Source organism: Primulina huaijiensis, unplaced genomic scaffold (assembly GCF_012295235.1).
Source record: "Primulina huaijiensis isolate GDHJ02 unplaced genomic scaffold, ASM1229523v2 scaffold24871, whole genome shotgun sequence".
Taxonomy (NCBI): domain Eukaryota; kingdom Viridiplantae; phylum Streptophyta; class Magnoliopsida; order Lamiales; family Gesneriaceae; genus Primulina; species Primulina huaijiensis.
The window spans coordinates 361,985-383,597 of record NW_027356090.1 but is presented as its reverse complement, the minus strand read 5'-3'; the positions used below and the strand labels follow the sequence as shown (position 1 = coordinate 383,597).

At 33.4% G+C, this 21,613-nt stretch overlaps 5 protein-coding genes across 7 annotated transcripts; 3 read left to right on the top strand and 2 right to left on the bottom strand.

The window, feature by feature from the left end:
• The first annotated feature begins 167 nt into the window (after window positions 1-167).
• Window positions 168-1,232, top strand: LOC140967312 (GATA transcription factor 15-like). Of its 2 annotated transcripts, XM_073427770.1 has the most exons (4): window positions 168-351; window positions 396-434; window positions 544-651; window positions 743-1,232. In XM_073427770.1, the coding sequence occupies exons 2-4, from the start codon at window positions 414-416 to the stop codon at window positions 1,007-1,009; spliced, it is 396 nt and encodes a 131-aa protein (XP_073283871.1). In that variant the 5' UTR covers window positions 168-351; window positions 396-413; the 3' UTR covers window positions 1,010-1,232. The 2 variants fall into 2 exon arrangements, with proteins under 2 accessions (XP_073283871.1, XP_073283870.1); XM_073427769.1 differs by having other exon boundaries at window positions 176-434.
• Window positions 1,233-4,882: 3,650 nt separating this feature from the next.
• On the top strand, window positions 4,883-5,305 carry LOC140967348 (uncharacterized). The gene has a single exon (XM_073427821.1). The coding sequence runs from the start codon at window positions 4,883-4,885 to the stop codon at window positions 5,303-5,305; it is 423 nt and encodes a 140-aa protein (XP_073283922.1).
• Window positions 5,306-8,507: 3,202 nt separating this feature from the next.
• LOC140967353 (protein DEHYDRATION-INDUCED 19 homolog 3-like) lies at window positions 8,508-11,157 on the top strand. Its single transcript, XM_073427827.1, has 5 exons — window positions 8,508-8,750; window positions 8,845-9,023; window positions 9,547-9,624; window positions 9,761-10,020; window positions 10,766-11,157. The coding sequence occupies exons 1-5, from the start codon at window positions 8,702-8,704 to the stop codon at window positions 10,860-10,862; spliced, it is 663 nt and encodes a 220-aa protein (XP_073283928.1). The 5' UTR covers window positions 8,508-8,701; the 3' UTR covers window positions 10,863-11,157.
• A 2,699-nt stretch (window positions 11,158-13,856) lies between these two features.
• On the bottom strand, window positions 13,857-17,141 carry LOC140967262 (probable polygalacturonase). 2 transcript variants are annotated; one of them, XM_073427685.1, is made up of 6 exons: window positions 16,776-17,141; window positions 15,775-16,077; window positions 15,505-15,628; window positions 15,246-15,420; window positions 15,063-15,133; window positions 13,857-14,818 (listed from the first exon to the last, which is right to left on the bottom strand). In XM_073427685.1, exons 1-6 carry the CDS (start codon window positions 16,785-16,787, stop codon window positions 14,157-14,159), a joined length of 1,347 nt encoding a protein of 448 aa, XP_073283786.1. In that variant the 5' UTR covers window positions 16,788-17,141; the 3' UTR covers window positions 13,857-14,156. The 2 variants fall into 2 exon arrangements, with proteins under 2 accessions (XP_073283786.1, XP_073283787.1); XM_073427686.1 differs by having other exon boundaries at window positions 15,505-15,625; window positions 16,776-17,134.
• Window positions 17,142-19,047: 1,906 nt separating this feature from the next.
• On the bottom strand, window positions 19,048-21,455 carry LOC140967234 (large ribosomal subunit protein eL19y). The gene is made up of 5 exons (XM_073427643.1): window positions 21,279-21,455; window positions 21,054-21,176; window positions 19,789-20,102; window positions 19,416-19,477; window positions 19,048-19,322 (listed from the first exon to the last, which is right to left on the bottom strand). Exons 1-5 carry the CDS (start codon window positions 21,388-21,390, stop codon window positions 19,298-19,300), a joined length of 636 nt encoding a protein of 211 aa, XP_073283744.1. The 5' UTR covers window positions 21,391-21,455; the 3' UTR covers window positions 19,048-19,297.
• Window positions 21,456-21,613: the final 158 nt, after the last annotated feature.

Below are 21,613 nucleotides of genomic sequence, written 5' to 3'. Positions count from 1 at the left end.
AGGAACGAACGGCCGAGATTGCTCGACGGAAATCCGAAATTTGAAACGCACGAGGGGCATTATGGTCAAATCTTAGGAGGAATTCTAGAGTCAGCTAGGCCTCTCTAGGGTTTGTTGTAGACTGAACAGAGTCCACTAGATTCTTTGTTGNGGTTTTTTTTTTTTTTTTTTTTTTTTAATTATCATTATATTGTGTCGTAAATAGAGCTAACGGCAATGATCATCCCTTACTCTCTTCGCCTTCTTCTCCAAACCTCTGATCGATCGAATCCCATTTCCATTTCCTGTTTACTTCATCGTTTTTCTCAATACATGGTTCTTTGATCCTGTATAACATACTGTCTAGTGGGTTTTCTTTTTTTGCATTTTTGTTGATATTTTGGTGTTCAAGAAGTAACAATCTGCTTGTTGGTATGGATCTGAAAGAGGATGAGGTTAGGAGCAAACGACTGTAGTTTTTCACCATTTTTTTTACCCTTTCTGTGGATTAAATCTTGCAAACTAACAATCCCTTGTTCTCTGATCATTCCTTCGATTTTTCAGAAGCAAGATTCCGATGAGCGAAACAGCGACAGGTGTTCGGTGAAATGCTGCAGCGGCTGTCGCACTACAAGAACTCCACTCTGGAGAGGCGGTCCGGAGGGACCCAAGGTGAACAAAAATCACGCAATCGTTTGATTTTTTTCTACCTTTTTTTATTTTTTTCTCGGTTTATTGATTCTTCTGGAGTTCTTGTATCCAGTCTCTGTGTAATGCTTGTGGGATCAAACACAATAAGAAGAGACGACAGCTGATGGGTTTGGATACTGTAAGAAGTGCCCACAAGAAGAAGAAGCGGACCTCTGTAAATCGCCGTAATGGAGTTAGAGAGATTTTGAAAATGCGATTTATGGCTTCGGGGAGTGAAGTCGTGTTACAGAGGTCGGGGAAGATGCTGAGCAAGTTGAGGGAGGAAGAGCAAGCGGCCATACTGTTGATGGCTCTTTCCTACGGATCTGTTTATGCTTAGCGGTACCCAAGGTCTCGAAAATCTTCATAGTTTGAAAAAAGAGATGAAATTTTATAACAATATCTACTGTTTAGATGCAATGGATTCTTAGTTTTATGCTAATTGATTATTTGGGAAATCTTTAGATCTTTGGAAATCTGAGGAATCAAAATCAATTTGCTAACAAGATTTAGTGTTTAGATGTAACAGATTCTTAGTTTTATGCTAATTGATTAGTGGGGTATCTCCGGTTTTTTTTATCCTTTTTTTTTCATTTTTCTAGTTTGGATTTTGATGATTGGACGTGTGATTTCTTACCATTAAAAATTAGTAAGAATTTAGACAAGTTATGTAAATCACCAACCATATGAATACGATTGTTTGGTCGTGTTTGTGACTAGGAGGGTGAATGCCTTAAATTATTGTTTTTTGAATTATTACTGCATTTTACTCGGTGTCTCAACGACTTGGAGACAAACCCAAATCAAACTTTGAATAGCACACGATAGACACACATCAAAACGAGTCATATAGACCATAGAGTTAGATGGTGCTGTACTGTGGATAAGTGAGCTTCCAAACACAATAAGTTTCAATAACATGGTCCGAAAAGACTACAAAGACGTCGAAAATGATTTTCAAACACCTTCCGAGCTACCCCATGCATGCTGCAAGAACCCGCGCATAATGGATATCGAGCACATACACGATATGAAATAGCTGAAGTAAGTGCAAAAAATGCATATTACATAAAATACGATACAATGTTTGAATTGTGGCGTGCCGAACTCTTCGTCGTGTCATTTATTTTAGAAACTGCGCAAGTCCACTAGTATCTACAGATAAAAATTCCAGAACAGGTCACAATATGGTATACATGTATCATGAATATATACGTGATTTTTATGAAGAATAGATAATACATAGCTTAGGAGTTTGATAAAATACGTGGTTGAAATTTTAATTGAATCAGAATTCCACTTGCTTTCGATTCAAGATTTACTCTGCGTCCCTCTCTTCTTCTTTATTGGAGCTATGTCCCTGCAATCTTTACGAATGAACCTGAAAACTAATAGTCAAACACGAAAACGGAATACGGAAAGAATATAATTAGGAGCTTGCTTTTAGAGATAATTAAATTCAGACATTACATGTAGACTGTAGTTGTTACTTCATCTGCTTCAATTTATGTGATATTTTTATGTTACATAAGGTGTGATGTTTTCAGTTGTATAGGTAAAGATTTATTTGCCAAGTAATATATGAAAATTAAGGACCAAATATTGCATACATTGGATTTTATTCCACTTAATCAATCAAATTGTTATCTAGTTAATTAATAGGTTTTGAATTTTTTAAAATACTAAAAGTATATCATATATCGCAACATCAATATTTACAATCATTATATTGTGGAATTTTGACTAAAATATTTTTTTTTTCAGTTTGAATACAAAAAATTCTCTTTCTGTTTAGGAAAAAAAAAAATTAAATTTCATATATATTGATTTCAAGTTGTTTACAATGTGTGTAATGATACCAAAATAGAAGATTAAATAAACTCCTAATACATTATCAAGAATTAGGATAAAAAAATGTTTCATGTTTCAATATTCATGGGCTGTGTTTAATGTTAGTTCACCCACAAAATATAATGTAATTTTTATTTTTAACAACAAAAAATAAAGTGAGTGGTTATATTCTATGAAATTATTCGAAAGATTTTGAAACTGAGAATATATATCTTCAAAATAATTTATTTTATATGTAACATAACTCCCTCATTATCACCCATATCATACAAATTAATATCTCTTATAAAATAGTAAAGAAAAATAAATAGGTTTAAGAAAACAATAAAAATATCAAATGCTAGCTACAACATTTGTTCTAGAAGAATTTGTTCTTGTTTATTTACGTACGCAATTAGAAGATAATTTTTCTTTAAAAAAAAATCATATTCAAGTTAAATATGGAACCAAACCATGATCGAATAAAAATCATGTGGTTTGTTCGGTTTTTTGAGTTGGTTCCCTTTCTGAATACCTCGAGACAGCAACAAAGTATTAGTAGTCGGGGTAGGTCTTTTGTGAGACAGTTTCACATATCTTTATTCATGAGATGAGTCAATCATGCTCATACTTATAATAAAAAGTAATATTTTTTCATGGACGTCTTAAAAAGAATATATGTATCATAAAATTGATCTATAAGACCATTTCACATAATTTTTTGTGTAATAGCCGACTTGAAAAATTGTTTGATGTTAATTACCTTTTAGGTTTTAACAATTATTTAGGACCTAAAGCGCTACACCCGCACGCAAAACTTTTACTTTAAAATATGCAAATGAGAATTAATGTACCGATATAAAGAAAGATAAAACATAAACAAATAATTAATTTGACATATCTGATACGTAAAATTTTTAAACATGTAGTGATAAACACAGTAAAAATTTTAAAAAAAGGGATAAAGTGAAAGATTTAGTAATACAAATGTCGTAATTAATTATATATGAAATATTGGGAGCAGAAAATTCTTCAGAGAAGAATGTGAAAGAGATCACTGTAATAATAAGACCAGATAAATATATATAACTTGAACATCGAAAGACAAAAGGTATTATTGAGATCTTGGGAAGTTTTTATCTTCTCTTTTATCCGATAATCATATCAGTTCCGTCAAGAATACGTTGAAAAACAAGGGTTTGAAGTAAGATTAACAAGGAAAAGGTTGTGTAGTGTATAATTAAAAAATCCGACATAAAAAATTTATTGTGAGATGTCTCATCAGATATTTTTATGAGACGGGTCTCCAACTCGTTTATGAGACAGATCTCCAAGTCGACTCAACTCGTGAAAAAATATAATTTTTTTGACTAGATCTCCAGTGAGACGATCTCATGGATCTACATCGGTGAGTGAGACGAGTCGACTACATCCATATATATAATAAAAAATAATATTATTAACATAAAAAATTATATTTTTCATTATTTGAATCATACAGAGATTAGTATCATAAAATTTACGTGTGAGAAGATCTCAAAAATTTTTTTTATTTTTTATACTAAAAATATTATTTTGTTTCATAAATATAGATTTCTTGAATTGTCTTAAAAAAAAACCTATTTTATATATAAATAAATAAATAAATATCATAATGAATCGGTTACTCTAAACTAATGGCCGCTTTAATGCTTTGGTGATGGGCAGTAGACTTGGGCACCAACAATAATTAATTTAATTAAAGTATGTATACGTGCGGACAGGACACTGAGCAAATTAACTGCATATAAATCAATTTCAATTCCAAATAATTCAAAACAACATATAAATCAATTTCAATTCCAAATAATTCAAAACAACTGTAGAAAACAATTCGATTCTTGAATGCAATCATTAAACAGCCACAAAATTAAATCATGATCAAGCATCTATTCAAATTTCAAATAAACTCTTTTTTTATTAGGAGAAATTACAATATTAGTACATTTGATTTTTGAACATCTAATAAGTCAAAAGTAGATTCTAAGATAATAAAATTCAGTACTTCATAGATAATTTAATCTTTTTTTTTTCAAATTTCGTAACGAACGGATGACATGACGTTGAATATTGTTTATATATCGCTGTTATTATGTTGACTCGTCTAAGTGTAATTTAATTTTTTGAAAATTTTGTAACTATGATTATTGATATGTAATGTCTCACTTCAACTAAATTTTCCAGCTCCTACCTATCGTTTCCATACATGAAAATTATTGAAACATTAAACAGCCTACTCCCAACTGTCTTCTGTTTCCATATAGTAAAAACTTTTATCATTTTTTCCCACCATATCATATCGCTAAATGCACTCAGTAAAGTATACCCAAAAAAATCAGGAGATATGGAAATGGAAAGGGACTCAACAAATTTACTCAACGGAGGAAGAAGGTCTTGGCGGAGGAAGGGATACACGCGGCTGAATTCCTATTCCAGACGGAAAAGAAAGCTGCGAATGCGAGTGCTGAAGCTTGGTTCCGGTGTTGCTAATGGATCTACCAGCTGCTGGAGATTCTGGAGGATCAAATTGGCGCCGCCGGTGGAGCTGAAACTCCGGTTCTCGCCGAAGAAATTTATACTCAGGATGCGAGACGCTTACGTGGATATGATGCTGAGAATCGCCAGCACGCGGATGATAGGGAACGGGTTCGGGAGGTTGCCGATGAAGGAGTACGACGAGGGGATGATAGCGGAGATCTACAAGTCCATTGTCGCGGCGCAAGGGCCGTTGGTGCCTCCGAGAGGCGGTGTTGATCGCAGAGGGTAATCTTGATCGAATCTGCGAATTAATATTCATTATGAATTTGTACCATTGCAAAATGCATTCACGTGTTTGAAAGAAATGAAAAAGTGATTCAGCTAGCACAGGTTGTGGTTTATGGCCTATACGGTGGTCCAGTCCTGTTGAATCTAATATTATGTTAAATAAATATAACAATTTTGGAGCTTCCGATCCTCCAAATCGATAGTGTGGTGCAAGACGAAAATGGAAATTAAAAACATATCCATGCATCGCTTGATTCAATATTCGAAACAAACACTTCGAGTCTGTGCCAAACTCGTAACAAGAACAACTCAATATATTCATCAAAGAGTTCTTTACAACTATATATCTTCATCTTTCTAACCTTGGCAGCAAGAAACAAAACAGAAAACAAAAAATGTGACTTCTTTGGTGGTTAACTTTGTCACGCCTCCTATGGCGAGATCTGTTGTATCTCTCACCTGTCTGTTTGGTTTAGGCTTGGGGATAACTTGATGTGCCTATTCAATTTGGGTTGGGCTGGTGCTTTTTAATGGACCAATTGTTAATTTGTTGCTCCGTCATCGATTGAAATTATGGCAAACCGTAATTGATATGCATGCATGCAGATTTCAGAATTCAGACCAATAAATTTAACGGTTGATTGGTGAAAATTTGGTAGGTATAAACGTGTGATCCCAGAGCATTTATTTATTTATGAGAAAATTATATATTTTTTTATTTGCTAACTTGCATGTTTTTCAATTTTTATCGTGATATAGGTTTATTAATAGTTTTAATCCACTAACTCATTTTTTTTTTCGCTTTTTTTTTTATTATCAGAGTTCTAACATGACATTGGACACGTCGGCGATTTCCATTTACACCTCAGCACTTTGATGAAAAATGACTATAATTTATCACAATTGCATATTTGTAGACTAACACCGTAAATTGATGAGCAACATAACACAAAAAATAAAAAAATTTACGAGTTAATTACAATACCAAAAATATGATTTTTGCTATTTTATATTACATATGGATAAAGCATGGCGACAAAGTTGAATTGATCGTATCAACGAATTACGTGTTGAGAAAAAAATTGGGTTTATTATCGGTAGATTTGGATGTGTGAGAATTTCAAATGAAATTCATGTAATTGAAAATTAGGGGTGGGCATTTATTTTCGGGTATTGGGTATCCGATCCGACCCGATCGGGTAAAACTCGATGGGTCGGGTATTTTTTAAAAAATCGGGTTCGTCGGATACTCAACATTATTGGGTTCGGGTTCAGGTATCGGGTACCCGACTTTTTTTTGTTTTTTACTTTTTTTTATGAGTCTATCTAGGGGTGTTCAAACTTCGGATAAAACCGAAAAAACTGAACATCGAATCGAACTGAAAGTTGAATTTTGTAATTCAGATATAAATGTTAAAATCGAAGTTTATTTGGTTCGGTTTCAGATTATATATGATAAAACTGAACAAACTGAAAAACCCGAAATTTCATTAAATTAATAAGTTTTTTATATTTTTATTTATATTATATATTTTGATATGATATTTAATGAATGAAAAACTATTTTGAACAATTTTTAGTCGATTATTGTTTGTTTAATTAATTTAGACTTTATATTTAAATATTTTAATAAGAAAACATGTAGAAAATTAACATATTATATTTTACAATATATTTATATTATTAATTTAAATAATTATACCAAAACTGAATTAACCGAACCGTTTTGGTAGAAAACCGAACCAAACCGAAGAAAAATGGTTCGCATATCGGATTATATATTTTTAAAACCGAAAAACAAAAAAACCGAAAATCGAACCGAACCAACCGATGAACACCCCTAAGTCTATTCGTATATTCAATTAAAAAATACATGTATTTTTTTGTAGCTAGTCATAACCCTATATAATGACGAATGCCTAATCATAAAATGATATAATGACATGATTTTTGTGAAATGTGAAAATACATGTGTTTTATTAATTTACCAGTCATAATATGATATAATGACTAGGCATAACTCGATATAATGACATATTTTTTGTGAAATGTGAAAAATACATATATTTTTTCAAAATTTTTTTTAAAAAATTTTAAAAATGTTTTTTTTTTCGGGTACCCGACCATGTTTCGACTACTCGAACTCAAAACCCGACCCACGCCCACCCCTAATTGAAATGATCATGTTAAGAGTGTATTTGACATTAAAGCATAAAAATGTAGCTAGATAATCAAATCTTTCATAACCTCAAAGCCTAAATAAAAAAAATATATTAATTGATGTGTCCAGATTCGCAACCTTCGCTCTTTAATAAAATAAAAAAAGTTAATTGAGTTTTTAGGATTCATAACTCGGACTCCTCAATAAAATCGAAAAAATTATCATGTATCGAACCTTACATTCCGAGCCCTTTTTATAAATAGAAAAAATATTAATTGAGATGTCCTAATTCTCAAACCCTGAATTTTCAATAAAATAGAAAAAACTTATTGATGGTCGTGGCTCACAACCTCGATTTTTTTTATATATAAAAAATAAATATTTGAAGAACCAAGCTTCGCAAACCCGACTCTTAAATAAAAAAAGAGTAGGTCTCTTGCGAGAAGATTTCAAGAATCTTTATCTGTGAGACGGATCAACTCTACCGATATTCACAATAAAAAGTAATATTTTTTATGGATTACCCAAATAAGATATCCGTATCACGAAATACGACCAGTGAGACCGTCTCACACAAGTTTTTGTCATAATAAAATTAATTGATGTTTCGGGATTCGCAACCCATATCTCAATAAAATATAAAAAAAATTATCGATGGTCGAAATATCACAACCCAATTTTTTTTTAATAAAATCGAAAAAATTATTGAAGAAGTACCATTTACAAACTCGGTTGTTCCATATATTAAAATAAAAAATAATAATTGAGATGCTCGGATTCACAAACCCGACACGGTAGCTTCGATGCTACATGTGGGGGCACTGTCTCTTTATGGTTTGGATGTACAAGATTCACACACATATGTGATTTTTAAAAAATTAGTGGATCTCATCGATAAATTATTGATAGGCCGGCCTGGTTTTTTTTCCCCTTCAAAATTGTTTTCCATTTTTATATAAAAATATTAAAAATCTGGAGAAGCCACCGCAAATTGACCTGCTATTTGTAAACTTTTCAACCACAATGCACTAATTTTTAATTTGTTTTTATTTTTATTTAAAAAAAAACCCTACTCCTCCTGCCGTCCTCTTCTCTGCTTATCCATCGACGGAGAAGTGGGGAAATACTGTTTTTGAAAACCCTAATTAAATTTTTGTTCCCTTTGTCTAAATCGTTTCTTGGGTCTATTATATTTTTTTCTTGAAGAGGATTGGAATAATATAATCAAATTGATCCATGGGCGATCGGTTTTACGGGGATTCCTTTTATTCCAATCGCTGCATGGGTTAGTGGATAAAATTCGGATACGGTCCATCTTATTCAATCTTTATTAATTTTACTACTTTGATTTTTTTTTTTATTGATTGTCGATTTGATAGATGACTACAATGAAGAGGGAGAGGAAACGGAGGGGGAGTACGAGGACGAAGAAGTCAACGACGCTGAAAACGGAGAGAAATCGGATGAACTGGCTTGCCCCTTTTGTATCGAGGATTTTGATGTCCTCGGATTGTGCTGCCACATCGATGCCGACCATCGTGTGGAGGTTAAACCCGGGGTAATTCAAAGATTTATTTGTTTTTTGTTGAATTTCTGTTGATATTATCTCATAGTGTAGAAAGGTAGGATAATTATTTTACAGATGATAATAGCTTGTTATTTATTGATGAAATTAGCTGGGAATCCTTTTGTCTTACTTAACTTGGACGTTTTGCATTTAAACTTTAAGGTGTGAACATAGGTTAAGAGAGGAGGGAACGGGGAAAGCATGTAGCTGTATTTTGTAAGCATGTTTTGATTGACACAAATAGCATGGTGGGGAGAAGGATAAAGAAACGGAGAGACGTATTCCTTTAATATTTACTAGTGTTAAGAGTATAGTTTCTGCATTTTCAGGAGATTCGAAGTTTAGTTTGATTGATATGTTGCTTGGTGGACAGCAGATGAACGTTTGAGTCCAACGATGTCATGAATTTTTCGAAATGTCACTGAAATCGATTTCTAACTCTGCAGCTAGCTACTGTATCCTTAGGTTTCTTTGGAATGTATGTTTTCCATAATGATCATATTTCTGTTTGCAGATATGTCCTTTTTGTGCTACAAGGGTGGGAATAAACATGGCTTCACATGTAATCACGCAGCACGAGAGTATTTTAAAAATATCCTTTGAATAATACATGCACTAATTTGATCTTTATTTGTGGTGGGATTTCCCATCTGTGTGGTTATTATGTTGTTGATATTGATACCCTGATTAAGTACTCTTCTGGTGTTAACTTTAACTTCAAATTTTACGCCCTCTGCAATAAGAAGCAGCGTAGTTCTCGCTCCAGATCAACAATTCTTTTATTCAGGAAAGAGCTGCAGGAGAGGCATTTGCGAAGCATTAAGGAGTCCTCTTTGGTTGATTCTTCTTCTGAGGCAGCAGCTGATTCCGTGATTTTGTCATTCGTGAACAGTCCACAACCTGCTTATAGACCTAGAACCATTGAATCTGCTTCCTCAACTGAGGCTAGCTCAAGAAGGCAAAGTTCAAATGTTGATTCTTTGGAGAGGTAAGGAAAATATTACTTTTCCTTCCCAATTCAATCAACCAATATTTAACGGCTTGATGTTTTTTGTTCCCATTATAATTGAGTTATGGGCAATTCTCCTTTTTTTATATGTGTTTGTTAGTTGTGTCCATCTTTATTGTGAATATAACCAGTCACGCGTGAGCTGGTAATTGAGTAAACGTGTTAGTTCAAATGTTATGTTAATTATCAGTTAGTCATAACACCTTGCCAGATGGACGTGTTTCCAATTTGTGCTGTTTTTTAGTAAATGGTGCCGTAGCATCACTAGGTTGTGTGGCACTGCCATCAATGCGTCCTTGAGTTTGTTACAAAAGTATTTGCATCATTAAAATTTAATCTTCGTGGTATATGTGGTGCATGTCAGGTTGTATGGCTCACTTCTCTCTTCGAGATATTGAAGAACACAGAGTGGTTTAGGTGGAAAACTGTGATTTACTCCATTCCAACTTTTCCATTTTGAAATCTTATATGAAATAGGAAATATTTCATTCAGCTATGACCTTTTCCTTTCTGTTAATGGAGAAGAGCCATATGAAAATGCTTTTTGTTCCCATGATAGTACATTTGAGTTATCTCTAGACTCTACATGGGTGTCTTTGTTGTAATCCTGAATTTGATTTCGTTGAGCCTTCTTAAGATCCGCTTCAGGCTGTTTCTGAAAAGATGTTAATTCGTTGATCTAATAGTCTGTGACATTTTTTTCCCACACTTCTCATGGTTGCAGAATACAATCAACTCTGTCGACTGGGAGAAGAAATGAGATGGCTAGGAGTGAATTTTTACAGGAATTAATGTTATCCACCATTTTTGACGACTTATGACGGCACAGGGAGCATGAAAGTGGCTTTCACTGTCTGCTGCCTCGTACTAACGAAGAAAACCATGGTCTCCTTTGTTCATTGACATCTCAATCTCAGTGAACTTGACCAAATATCGTGCACTTCCAAGTCCCAACTGAATATATAGGATTAGACTACAGTGTTTCAACTCTTGTACTGGGTTCGCAGTTATTATGATAGTGATAGTATTAAGGCTTATGTGCTTTCTGTAAAGCCTTTTTAGGCCAAGTCAGTTCAGTGTTCACTTTATTTGCTATTATAAGCTATTTCCTTTTTCGGGTTGTCTTAACTCTGAATTCTTCTTCTTATTTCTAATCACAATTTTATGAGGTTTTGTTGGTCAATTCAGATTGCATTATTTTTTTGAGTGTGTAATAATTTCAGTCTCGTAATTCGTAAATATTAAAAAGATGCTGTATGTAATATGCTAATTCAAATTTGTGATTTTCAAAAAAATTAAAATTAATTGCGACTGATAATTATAAGATTAAATTTAAAATTATACCCATGAGAGTTTAGAATTTTTTATTCTCTCATTACTCTATGGCAATTGATTATAATTATTATTGCAGAGATGTCTCTTTTATCGGTCATTGGCGCTAAGGTGTCGTGGTCTCGTGCTGTGGCGCTGAAGCCAAGAATTTTAGCCTTGTTTTTTCCATAATAATTCGGCTTTTAGGTGCCTATGATCAGGCGCCGAGGGTGCCAAAACTCAACTTTACACATCTGTTACTCATTGGACTCTTCATTCCTTATCTTCTTAGTCTTATCTCATTTTTAAAACATTTCAATTATCTTCTAAATTTCTTTTATCATGCGCACAACACTAACAAAACCACACACAATCCTGTCGGAAACTAGCGTAATTCATTTTGATTCTTATTGCTATTTAAGTGCAAAACTTACACTTACCGGTATTCAAACTTTTTTCCAAATTATATATGTTAAAACTAAACGGATCGAATTAGATATGATTATTGAACGTTCGATGTACACTTGGTCACATTATTAGTTGTCAATAGGGTGACATTTGCATAAGTTAGATATGATTATTGCTTAATCAAGTACTATTTCGGCCAATTCAATAATGATTTGATATTAATAGAGCACGTAATTGGCTTTTTTCAACACCATCTTCGACTAATGCATTATTATAAGTTGTAAATGTCTATCCTCCTTATGTGTATCATTGGAGTTGACACAACTTAAGTACAACAGTATGAATAAGGACATATTATGCGACCTTAACTCAAATGGTGGATCATCAATGATCATAGGACAATATTTGGTACAATTCAAGAATGGATGAACTGATATACCCTAAATATGGAAACACTCCGTTTAAAAATTCAAAGGCTGAGATGTCTATTTAATTTTCATTAGGACGAAGTATGCATTTTCGGTATTACACATGTGTTTTAGTGTTCTAAAAAGCCCGCTTAAGCCTCGTTTAAACGCGCTTAAGCTTGAAGCTCAGAAAAAACGCCCCGCTTCGGAGAAAGCGGAAAAAAGCGGTCAAACTACGAATTAAGCGTAATTAAAGTGTTTAATTAAGCATACTTAAGCACAATTAATTACATCTATTTATTTTTTTATTTTTTTATTTTGAAGGTGTATGTCTTTTTATTTTAAAATAATAAATTAAGTTTATAATTTAGATGTTTATTTTTTAATTTTAATTATGATTAAGCGTGTCTGATAATGATTTGACAAATATTTAACATTTTTAATGTACGTGACTTAATTGCAAAAACAAATAAAGATTGTAATTTTGAGATTTTTATGCTTCTATAAGTATGAGAATTAATGCATCAGACTTAAATTTATCATATTTATGTATTATTTTATCTATTTATTGGTTTGAGATAATTACAATTACACTGAAGATAAAAAACGCTTTTTCACGCTTAAGCTTGGAGCTCGACATCCGCGCTTCGGGGCGCTTCACGCTTTTTAGAATCTTGGTGTTTTTGGTGCAGATATATCTAGCAAATTACTGGGATAAAACATCAACCAATAACCACGATACATTACTCAAAGAAAACAAACATTTTTACAATAACATAACAAACCAAGTAGTTGACATAAATAAACGAATTCATTGGGTAGGATGCCATTGAAAAAGCCTCAAAGCTTTGTTTTTCAAATTAATAGAAATATTGTACCAAAACAAGTTGTCTCACAAATTGCAACTGGTTGACACTAACATGAAACTTCGAAATATCTAACGCAAAATTTCAAGATTTTTAGGTGTATAGACATGATGTTCAACGACCTCACGATGGACAGAGAAAAATCGACAAAATTCTTCCTTTGATTTTGAAAATTGAAGAAGTGATAAAAATGAGAGTTGACCAGGAGAAAGAAAAAAACCATAAGTATTAAGTTTTAATAAACCTTACAATTTCAGCTTATTTTTCATAACTTTCAAACTTGAAAAACAGGTCCATTTTTCCGAGATTTTGATTCCGATTTCACGCAAATCACGAGAAAATTTTTTTGCTTTACAACTAGTTCTGATTTTCAAAAGCCATCAAAAAATTTCAATTTTTAGGAGATTTTGGAGCTGTTAATTTTCAATCTTTGGAAAAAAATTCAAAAGAAAAGAAACACTCATAGGGAAGAATGCAAAAAAAAAAAAAAAAAAAAAAAAAAAAAAAAAAAAAAAAAAAAAAAAAAAAAAAAAAAAAAAAAAAAAAAAAAAGGTGACAAGGGCTAGACGTAAAATTTTTATCCCAAGGAGTTTGACCAAAAAGTGTTCCTGTTAGGGGATTGAATAAAAAAAATATTGTAGAGACTGAATCATAACAAAATATAGCACAGAGGGATTTTTCAGTAAAACCCAAATGGCAAAGTCGGAAGCCATCTAAATTTTATAAAAAAACTTTGGAAACATTTAAAAAGTGGCATCTTTATTTGTAAGCAGCTTGTCTTCTATCTTTACGAGCACCGAACATTCACTCTCCATATTAACGATTATACATGAAAATAATATAATCAATCAATAATGAAGCCTCTAATCACAACCTATGTCAATCAATCTTACATCAATCTCCAGTTCAAGAATGTACAATGTAAAAAAAAATCATCAGTCCACTTAAAATGAACAAACAATGCTAAAAGAAACATGTACCATGATTCTTTTTTTCTGCACTACCAAAACTTTCCTCACACACAAACAGAGAAACCAAGAACATAAATGGAACTGAGCTTTTTTCTTTGTTGTCGAGTCTGAACCAACCCATACACGAATAATTGGGATTCAAGAACGGTGTATCACAAGACAGAAAATTGGCTCTTTGGATGTGAAAAATCATAACAATCAGTAGGCAAGTTTTGGAGTGCTGAACATGGTTCAGGCGACACATTGAGAGACCAGCCCATGACGTTGGAACATACCCAAGATTTGTTTACGTTGGAACCAACAGAGAAAGAAACATTTGACAGACAAATCGAAGTGAAAGGAGATTCATCAATCCCAGAAAAAAACCCAGAAATAGTCATATTTACACCGACTATGTCTTCAAATGTAATCTCACTGACCACTGGCAGTGCATGAGGATCAAACTTGTCATCTGGATGAAACTTACTTTGACCTGTTGCTCTGATTCCTTGTTGCACATTTTCAAAATAAACATCAGATACAAAAATGTCTTTTAAATATCCACCCCTCCCCCTTGCGGTCTTTAGCTCGATCCCTATCACAGAGTCTTGCACAGAAAGATGCTCCACTAGTATGTTGGAAACCCCACCAGACATCTGGCTACCAAAGGCGATACCCGAGCCGGAAGAAGATTGCAAAAGAACCCTTCGAATATGCACATTAGACGTTGGTTTTCCAAATGATATTCCATATTCATCCCAACCACTTTTAAGGGAAACAGCATCATATCCCATACTGATGCTGCTGTTTTCGATGCAAATATACTCGGAAGAATCTGAAACTTGCATATTTTGTGCTTTAAGATTGTGAAAAAATACCATACGAACAATGAAATGTCACAAAGTCTTGATATTTGATGTTAAAATGTAACGAGTAAACAACTTTTACAATCCTATTTAGGAAAAAAGTAAAATGAAAAATTACCCTCTTTGTTTTTTGCGTTCAATCATAAAATTCAGGCAAAAACAAGGAATTTTAATATGTGAAAATAAAATAAGAATATGAATCAACAGACAGACCTGGGACTATTCCACTAGTATATGGAGAGTCAGGAGGAGCATAAATTGTAATGTTCTGAACAAGAAAGTTACTGCATCATGGAATGTAAAACAGGAAAATGAGTTAAATCCATGCCAAAAATAATAGTTTATTGTGTTAGCACAGAAGAGAAATCAAAACTTCGGAGAAGTTAAGCAATCAACCTGCAATAAGCTGGGTGTATGTTCCAAGCCGGGGCATTTAAGAAGGTTAAGTTTGATACGACAACAGTGTCTGAGCCAATAAACTCTACTAGATCTGGTCGGCTGTGATTCAAGGACCTGGTATTCAGTAGTTGCCACCAAATCGAACCTTGTCCATCTATGATTCCATTATTCCCTGAGCAATAAGTAGAACATATATCGCATGAGAATGTTAATACCGTGTGAAAACTAAACAAGTTACTATAGGACATATAACTACCAGTTATAACCACATCAGTTAAATTATATCCGGTGATCAAGCTTCGATATCTTGTACCAGGAACATCGAGGCCTTGACCATAAGAAGGTAAGGGCTCAACTAAAGCCCAATTGCTGTAATCCTGCTAAAATGATGTAAAAAATGAAAACTACAGCAACTTTGCAGTTGAATTAAGTGAAATACAAACAGTAACAATGGTCTTTCCAGCCTAAGAGTCTACTTGTATTCTTCAGAAAAAGCAGCTTAAATTTTTCATACTGCGAGTATAACCTGAGAGCCAAGAATAGTTGCGCCCTTTTCAAGGAAAAGGGTAAGATGGCTGGTAAGATTGATGCATCCAACAAGCCACTTTCCTGCTGGAACATAAAGTTGGGCACCGCCCTTGTCTGCAAAGGACTTGAGATAGAATATAGCATTCTGAAATGCTACGGTGTTTGAAGTTTTCCCATCACCAATTGCTCCAAACTCTGAGACCGACACACTGTGCGGTCTGGGCTTTAAAGGCTTAACTGACTCACATTCTCCATCGTATTGTGCGGCACAACTCCATGCCAGTAGCAGAAGCAAAACTATCTGAGAAGAAAGAAAACAAAATGAGTCGTTACACGAACGGGATACTAAAACCATGAATCACACTGTAAACTCTGGCTAGAAAATAACACAACTTCTGCAAGAAAATCAATTTTATGGGTACCATTAACAAAAAAACGTAGTTTTGTCACTAGAGCTCAAAAGGCCCAAATGTACAAAGACAAGATTTCATAACACAATCTATGATTATAGAACCAAGAAAATATGGATTCTAGTAACACGAGTTCATTTACCGATAGATTAAAAAAAAATCACTTGCCCAGAGGTAAACAGAGACACTGATGAAGCTCAGTTTCCTGTTTAAAATTAAAAATCCACAGATCTGGAAAACAATAGTAAAAAATCCAAGTCATGTACACATACGAACACCAAGTAAATGATACACAACTCATCTGAGGTGAAGATCAATACAACCTTAACTTGCATAAGCAACCGAGTGAACATTTCATCAAAAAAGCCCAAAAAGGTAAACCGAGACTGCATTTCAATGCTAAAATTTTTTTTCAAACAAAGAATTAAAATTTCGCACTTTATGGAATATTCAAACTAAATTCAACCCAGTTCGTTGCTTTCTGGTTGCAAAAACAAACGCCCAGAAAGGTAAAACGATCCAAATCAATAAACACTCAGCAAATTACATAGACAATTTTTTTTTTAAAAAAAAATGAGAACGTACTTACTAGCCTCTTCATGCCTCTATTCCTCAGTCCCAAATTGAAATCCAGCCCTTCAAGAAAAATCTTTGACTAACAGCAACTTGAAAAGAAAAAGGAGGAGAAAACAATAATGAATAGGGAGCGTAATAAAAAGAGTAGGAGTGGCGATTAAGAAGAAAAGATAAAACTTGGACCCAAAAATAATCAAGAAACGTCTCCTCCCCCACACGAGTACTGAAAGAAAATTATTGTGTATTCTTGGTGAAGAAATGGATTTTTCTCCACTGATATGAAGAAAATATCTGGAAAGTGCGTATGAGTAACAGTTTAATCGATTTAATGACACAATTAGGAGCCATTAATCACTCCCGTGATTTTTCAAGTTCAACGGATGTACGCTGACATAACATAACATAACCCCACAGTTCTCTAACATACGTCATTATCTCGTCCGAACGTATGTTTGCGTAAGCGTTACAAATTCCAGTCTAAATCTATACAATATATATTTATATATATGTATATATACATGTGTAATAAGAAGACACAGGAAAAGTTTATGATGTGATGTAATTAGTAAGTAGTAAGCACAATTAGGACAAAATAAACACGTAATTATGGAGGAAGACAGGCAGACGGAATATGTTTTTATGCATGGGAGTTGTGGGGAAATATGGTCGTTTATTTCTCTTCACTTCTAATTATTAAATAAACGACAGCTTTATCGCACCACTTTTCAAAATAATACGACGAAGCCTTGAAAAAAATGTAAAAGTCCATAGTCAAATACTGATCCTATAGGAAATTACAAATAATTTATAAATTATATTAATTCCAAATGAAATCTTGATGCATAAAACAAGTGCAAGCACTATAAATAACCAGAAATAATTAGCTTAAACTCAATCATTCTTAGTATTTTTTATATATTTTTTCTTTTACAATTCGTAATGTATTTTTGTGTCAATTGTTGTAACATTTTTTATTACATTAATAATTAGTTGTCCCGTGTTGAGTTTTTATTGGTGTGATAGATTTTTTTTTAATGTTGTAGCAGAAAATGTTGTATGATTATTGGAGGAGAAATTTTTCTATTTAAGATAGATTTTGTTTGAAAATTGTTGTATTTTGGGGAATTCCTACATGAAAAGCCCACTTTTTTCTGGGGAGATTTAGTTTTTTTTTTTTTTTAAAAAAAAAAAAAATTGAATTATTAATTAATTAAATCTTACAAATGGCTTTAGAATTCTTGTTGTCCGTACCAATAGATGCTATTGGTCGTACCTCCCCACACGTAGATGTCCAAATGGCATGTGATTTACATTTGCTTAAGATTGATGATGAATCCGAAACAGTAGGCTGGGACATCACTTAGTTACCAGACGAAGGACGGGGCTCGTGACAGATTTAGGCCTAAGGTCAAGGACCACATCTTTGTTTGTCCTTTCGTGTTTTCTGGTTTCTCTGCGTACCAATTTGGACACAATATCAATTTTAATTTTATATGTATATATTTTTAATTATGTATATGTTACCAAATCAATTATAGTCATATAATTATGTTCATGATCAATTTAACTATGTTATTAAATAATTGATATTATTGTTAATTTTTTTAAAATAATTATGGGGTAAAATTCATAGATAGATAGATATAAAATTATCTATTTTTTAAACATGAATTAAACTAGTAAATCTTTTAGCTATTATATTCGTGTTTGGGCTCTAGAGGATCAAACGACACCCATTATGAAATTGATTAACATTATTGTAAAAGCCCACATGGGGTATCCATATTTGGTGGAGGGAAAACGTAATTGTGATTATTATATATGAACGAACTGAAATTGTCGACTACTTACATTTTATTTAACGTCAAAATCTTAAATTTTTGACGAAATTTGAGTTTGATACTCGATTTTAACAATCTCTTCCCAACTCAAAAAAAAAAAAAAAAAAACTTAAATTACAATCAACTATTTATTCAAAATAGATATTAGTCAACTGCTTAAAAAAATAGGTATTTGTTTAATATTATATATAATAACATGAAGGCCATTAAGACTATCTTACAACAGATCCTTTGAAGTTGTAAATTATCAATCCATTGATAATTTATCTTATCAAATCCCATATTTACTTGATCATATTATACATTCACCTACTAATTATTTATCTAACAATTAAATTACAATATTATATTTAATAAATAATATTAGTAATATTTTATTAATTATTAAAAATATAAAATAATAATTTATCATTTTATCAATTAAACAAAAAACATATGCAAGTGTAAACCTCAATGTCATCAAATAAATTAAACAAAAAACCGCATACCTATATTTAAAAAAAAAAAACCAGATGCAAGTTTAAAACTCAATGTCAACATTTTATGACGAAACATTGTACAAATATAAATAAAAGAGTGTTTCAGAGTTCCTCTCACCAAACAACACGGCAGCAATGCGATACAAAAACCGGAGAGTAATACCAGGAACATGTACAGACACACACCTATCCCCGACATCAGCTGCGCAGACCGATCACTTTTTCGACTTCTTAGTTGCCCTACATTGCATACAAATTTTCAAACTCATTAGCTCGCACAACTCAAACAATTATAAAAATTGCGAATTATGTAAGACACTGCAAGTCACTCACTGAATCGTTTGAGAGGGTGCAGAGGAGGCTGTTGCAGATTGGGCTACTTTCTCTCCGGGTCCCTATAATAGTGAAAAATGAAACAAATCTCTTAAAAAAATAGAAAGTTTATTAGATAAGTGACATTTTTCACTAGATCTAAGAGAAACACACAACCTAAGCAACAAATCAAAGAAACAATTTGAAACACATGAAATGGGCTGCAGCTATACCTGTACAAACTCTCATTGTCTGCAGCCTATTAAAATATTTCTATGGCAAAACAATTCTGTTTGTCAAAATCATAAGAAATATGCGCAGACGTGCGCAACACTGATCTATTCCACTTTTTTACAAAATTTTACAGGGGATAAAATATTATCGAAAGTAATACCTGAGCTAGTCTTTCCTCTCTCCTGGCAAATTTTCTTTCCCTGCTAGCCTTATTCTTTGCTCTCTTAGCTTCGAACTGGTCAGACAAGGTTTTCTCCCTAGCCTTCTCAGCCTTAGACTTGTGGATGCTCTCCATCAACACTCTTTTATTCTTGAAAACATTACCCTTAACCTTCATGTACATGTCATGGTACATGTGCTTGTCAATTTTTTTTGCCTCCCTATACTTGCGAAGCAGGCGTCTAAGCACTCTCATTCTCCGCATCCAGAGAATTTTAGTGGGCAGTCTCGCTTCCCTGGTACCCTTGCGTTTACCTGAAATTTTCCAAAACCAATTATATAAAGAAAGGCTCAGAGCCGTCCACTTTTAGTGGGTAGCTAAGTTGGCAACCAAGCTAAAAAAAAAAAAGCATTTCATCATGGCAATACCAGAAACTAAATACTTCATAAACTTTTGCCAATAGATAGGTAGCCTTTCAGCTACTTTCATGTGGCTAAATTAGTCCTCTTAAAACGAGTTGTAGAGAATATGCACAACACTCTGACCCACTGCACCACACTGTTATAATTTATAAGCTGACAACTATATGTCTAAGCCAATGTTTCTAAATGATAGCATAGGTGGGAGGTGGCCGTCGACCGCACCACCTTTGCCCTAGGTGATTGTGTAGGCGGCACCGGACGAGGCGGGCGGGGGTAAAAAAATCAAAAATAAAAATAAAAACACTACTTATCAATACATTTTATACTCTCTTCAAAACATAATAGCCCTACCTCCTTCCACCTCAACCGCCGCCCCCAGCCAGCCAACCCACAAGGTTATAACTTTTAATTTCTAATAAATTCTTGTTCTAATTTAAAACTTAGGCTTTCGGTAAAAATAATGATATTAGTATATTATGTTTTAGTATTAATTAATATGGTGATGAATCTTTATTAATTATCTTGTTAGTTGCATCCATTTATTAATTTGCACCTTGTATAAATGTTATCATATTGTATGAGCTTATATATGCATAAACATCAATTAGTGTATGCATATATGGCATGATTATATATAATATGTACACAAATAGTGTAAAACAATTCAACCGCCTAGGCGGTACCCCCGCCCTCGCCATTTACAACACTGGTCTATGATAAAATAACATGTATTCGAATGACAAGCAAAGGCCATCAGCAAATATTAAAAGGAGCGAAAAGTCTGAGGCAATTTAACAGAAGAATTCCCACATAATAAGGCATTCCAAAATCAGAAAAAGATACCATATCCAGAATGGCGTCCCTTTCTTTTGGCCTCTTTCATTCGGCGTGCACGGGATCGCGAGTGAATCTTGGTTGGCTTCCTGATAATGAAACCATCCTTGACCAACTTCCTGATATTTTGCCCTGTAACAAGAAATAAAGAAATAGGATAACACCTTTGCAACAATACCACCAGCCAACAACAGACACGCAAGTCTGTCGAGTACAAAAGAGAATAGAGCGTACGCGAGTTAGCCATGGAGATTTCACTTCCTTCATTAGGATCAAGCCAAACTTTGCCTTTGCCGCATTTGAGTACGCTGGCGGCGAGCCGCTTCTGTAACTTTAGCGACACCATTTCCTTCCTCCGGATGCTGCTGCGCGAGGTAGAATCTGAAGCTTTTATAGGTCACACTATTCTGCACTAGGTTTCTGTTTGGGCTTTTGACTTGGCGATTGCGTGAAAGTTGGGCCTTTTCTTATTGGGCTCCAATTCCACCCCTTGTTACTGGATCAAATCGGGCCTTCTTTTATTGGGTTAAAGGTCTTGTAACATGGGCCAAAATTAAAATGCTCGGGTT

Coding starts and splice junctions, on each gene's coding strand:
- LOC140967312 (XM_073427770.1), top strand. CDS start 414: ATGGATCTGAAAGAGGATGAG. Junction 435..543: donor TGGATCTGAAAGAGGATGAG/GTTAGGAGCAAA, acceptor TCGATTTTTCAG/AAGCAAGATTCCGATGAGCG. Junction 652..742: donor GCGGTCCGGAGGGACCCAAG/GTGAACAAAAAT, acceptor TCTTGTATCCAG/TCTCTGTGTAATGCTTGTGG.
- LOC140967348 (XM_073427821.1), top strand. CDS start 4,883: ATGGAAATGGAAAGGGACTCAACAAATTTACTCAACGGAGGAAGAAGG.
- LOC140967353 (XM_073427827.1), top strand. CDS start 8,702: ATGGGCGATCGGTTTTACGGGGATTCCTTTTATTCCAATCGCTGCATG. Junction 8,751..8,844: donor TTATTCCAATCGCTGCATGG/GTTAGTGGATAA, acceptor TCGATTTGATAG/ATGACTACAATGAAGAGGGA. Junction 10,021..10,765: donor AATGTTGATTCTTTGGAGAG/GTAAGGAAAATA, acceptor TCATGGTTGCAG/AATACAATCAACTCTGTCGA.
- LOC140967262 (XM_073427685.1), bottom strand. Junction 15,629..15,774: donor CAACTATTCTTGGCTCTCAG/GTTATACTCGCA, acceptor ACATCATTTTAG/CAGGATTACAGCAATTGGGC. Junction 15,421..15,504: donor AACTGATGTGGTTATAACTG/GTAGTTATATGT, acceptor CTTATTGCTCAG/GGAATAATGGAATCATAGAT.
- LOC140967234 (XM_073427643.1), bottom strand. CDS start 21,390: ATGGTGTCGCTAAAGTTACAGAAGCGGCTCGCCGCCAGCGTACTCAAA. Junction 20,103..21,053: donor GGGACGCCATTCTGGATATG/GTATCTTTTTCT, acceptor GGAAAATTTCAG/GTAAACGCAAGGGTACCAGG. Junction 19,323..19,415: donor GCACCCTCTCAAACGATTCA/GTGAGTGACTTG, acceptor TATGCAATGTAG/GGCAACTAAGAAGTCGAAAA.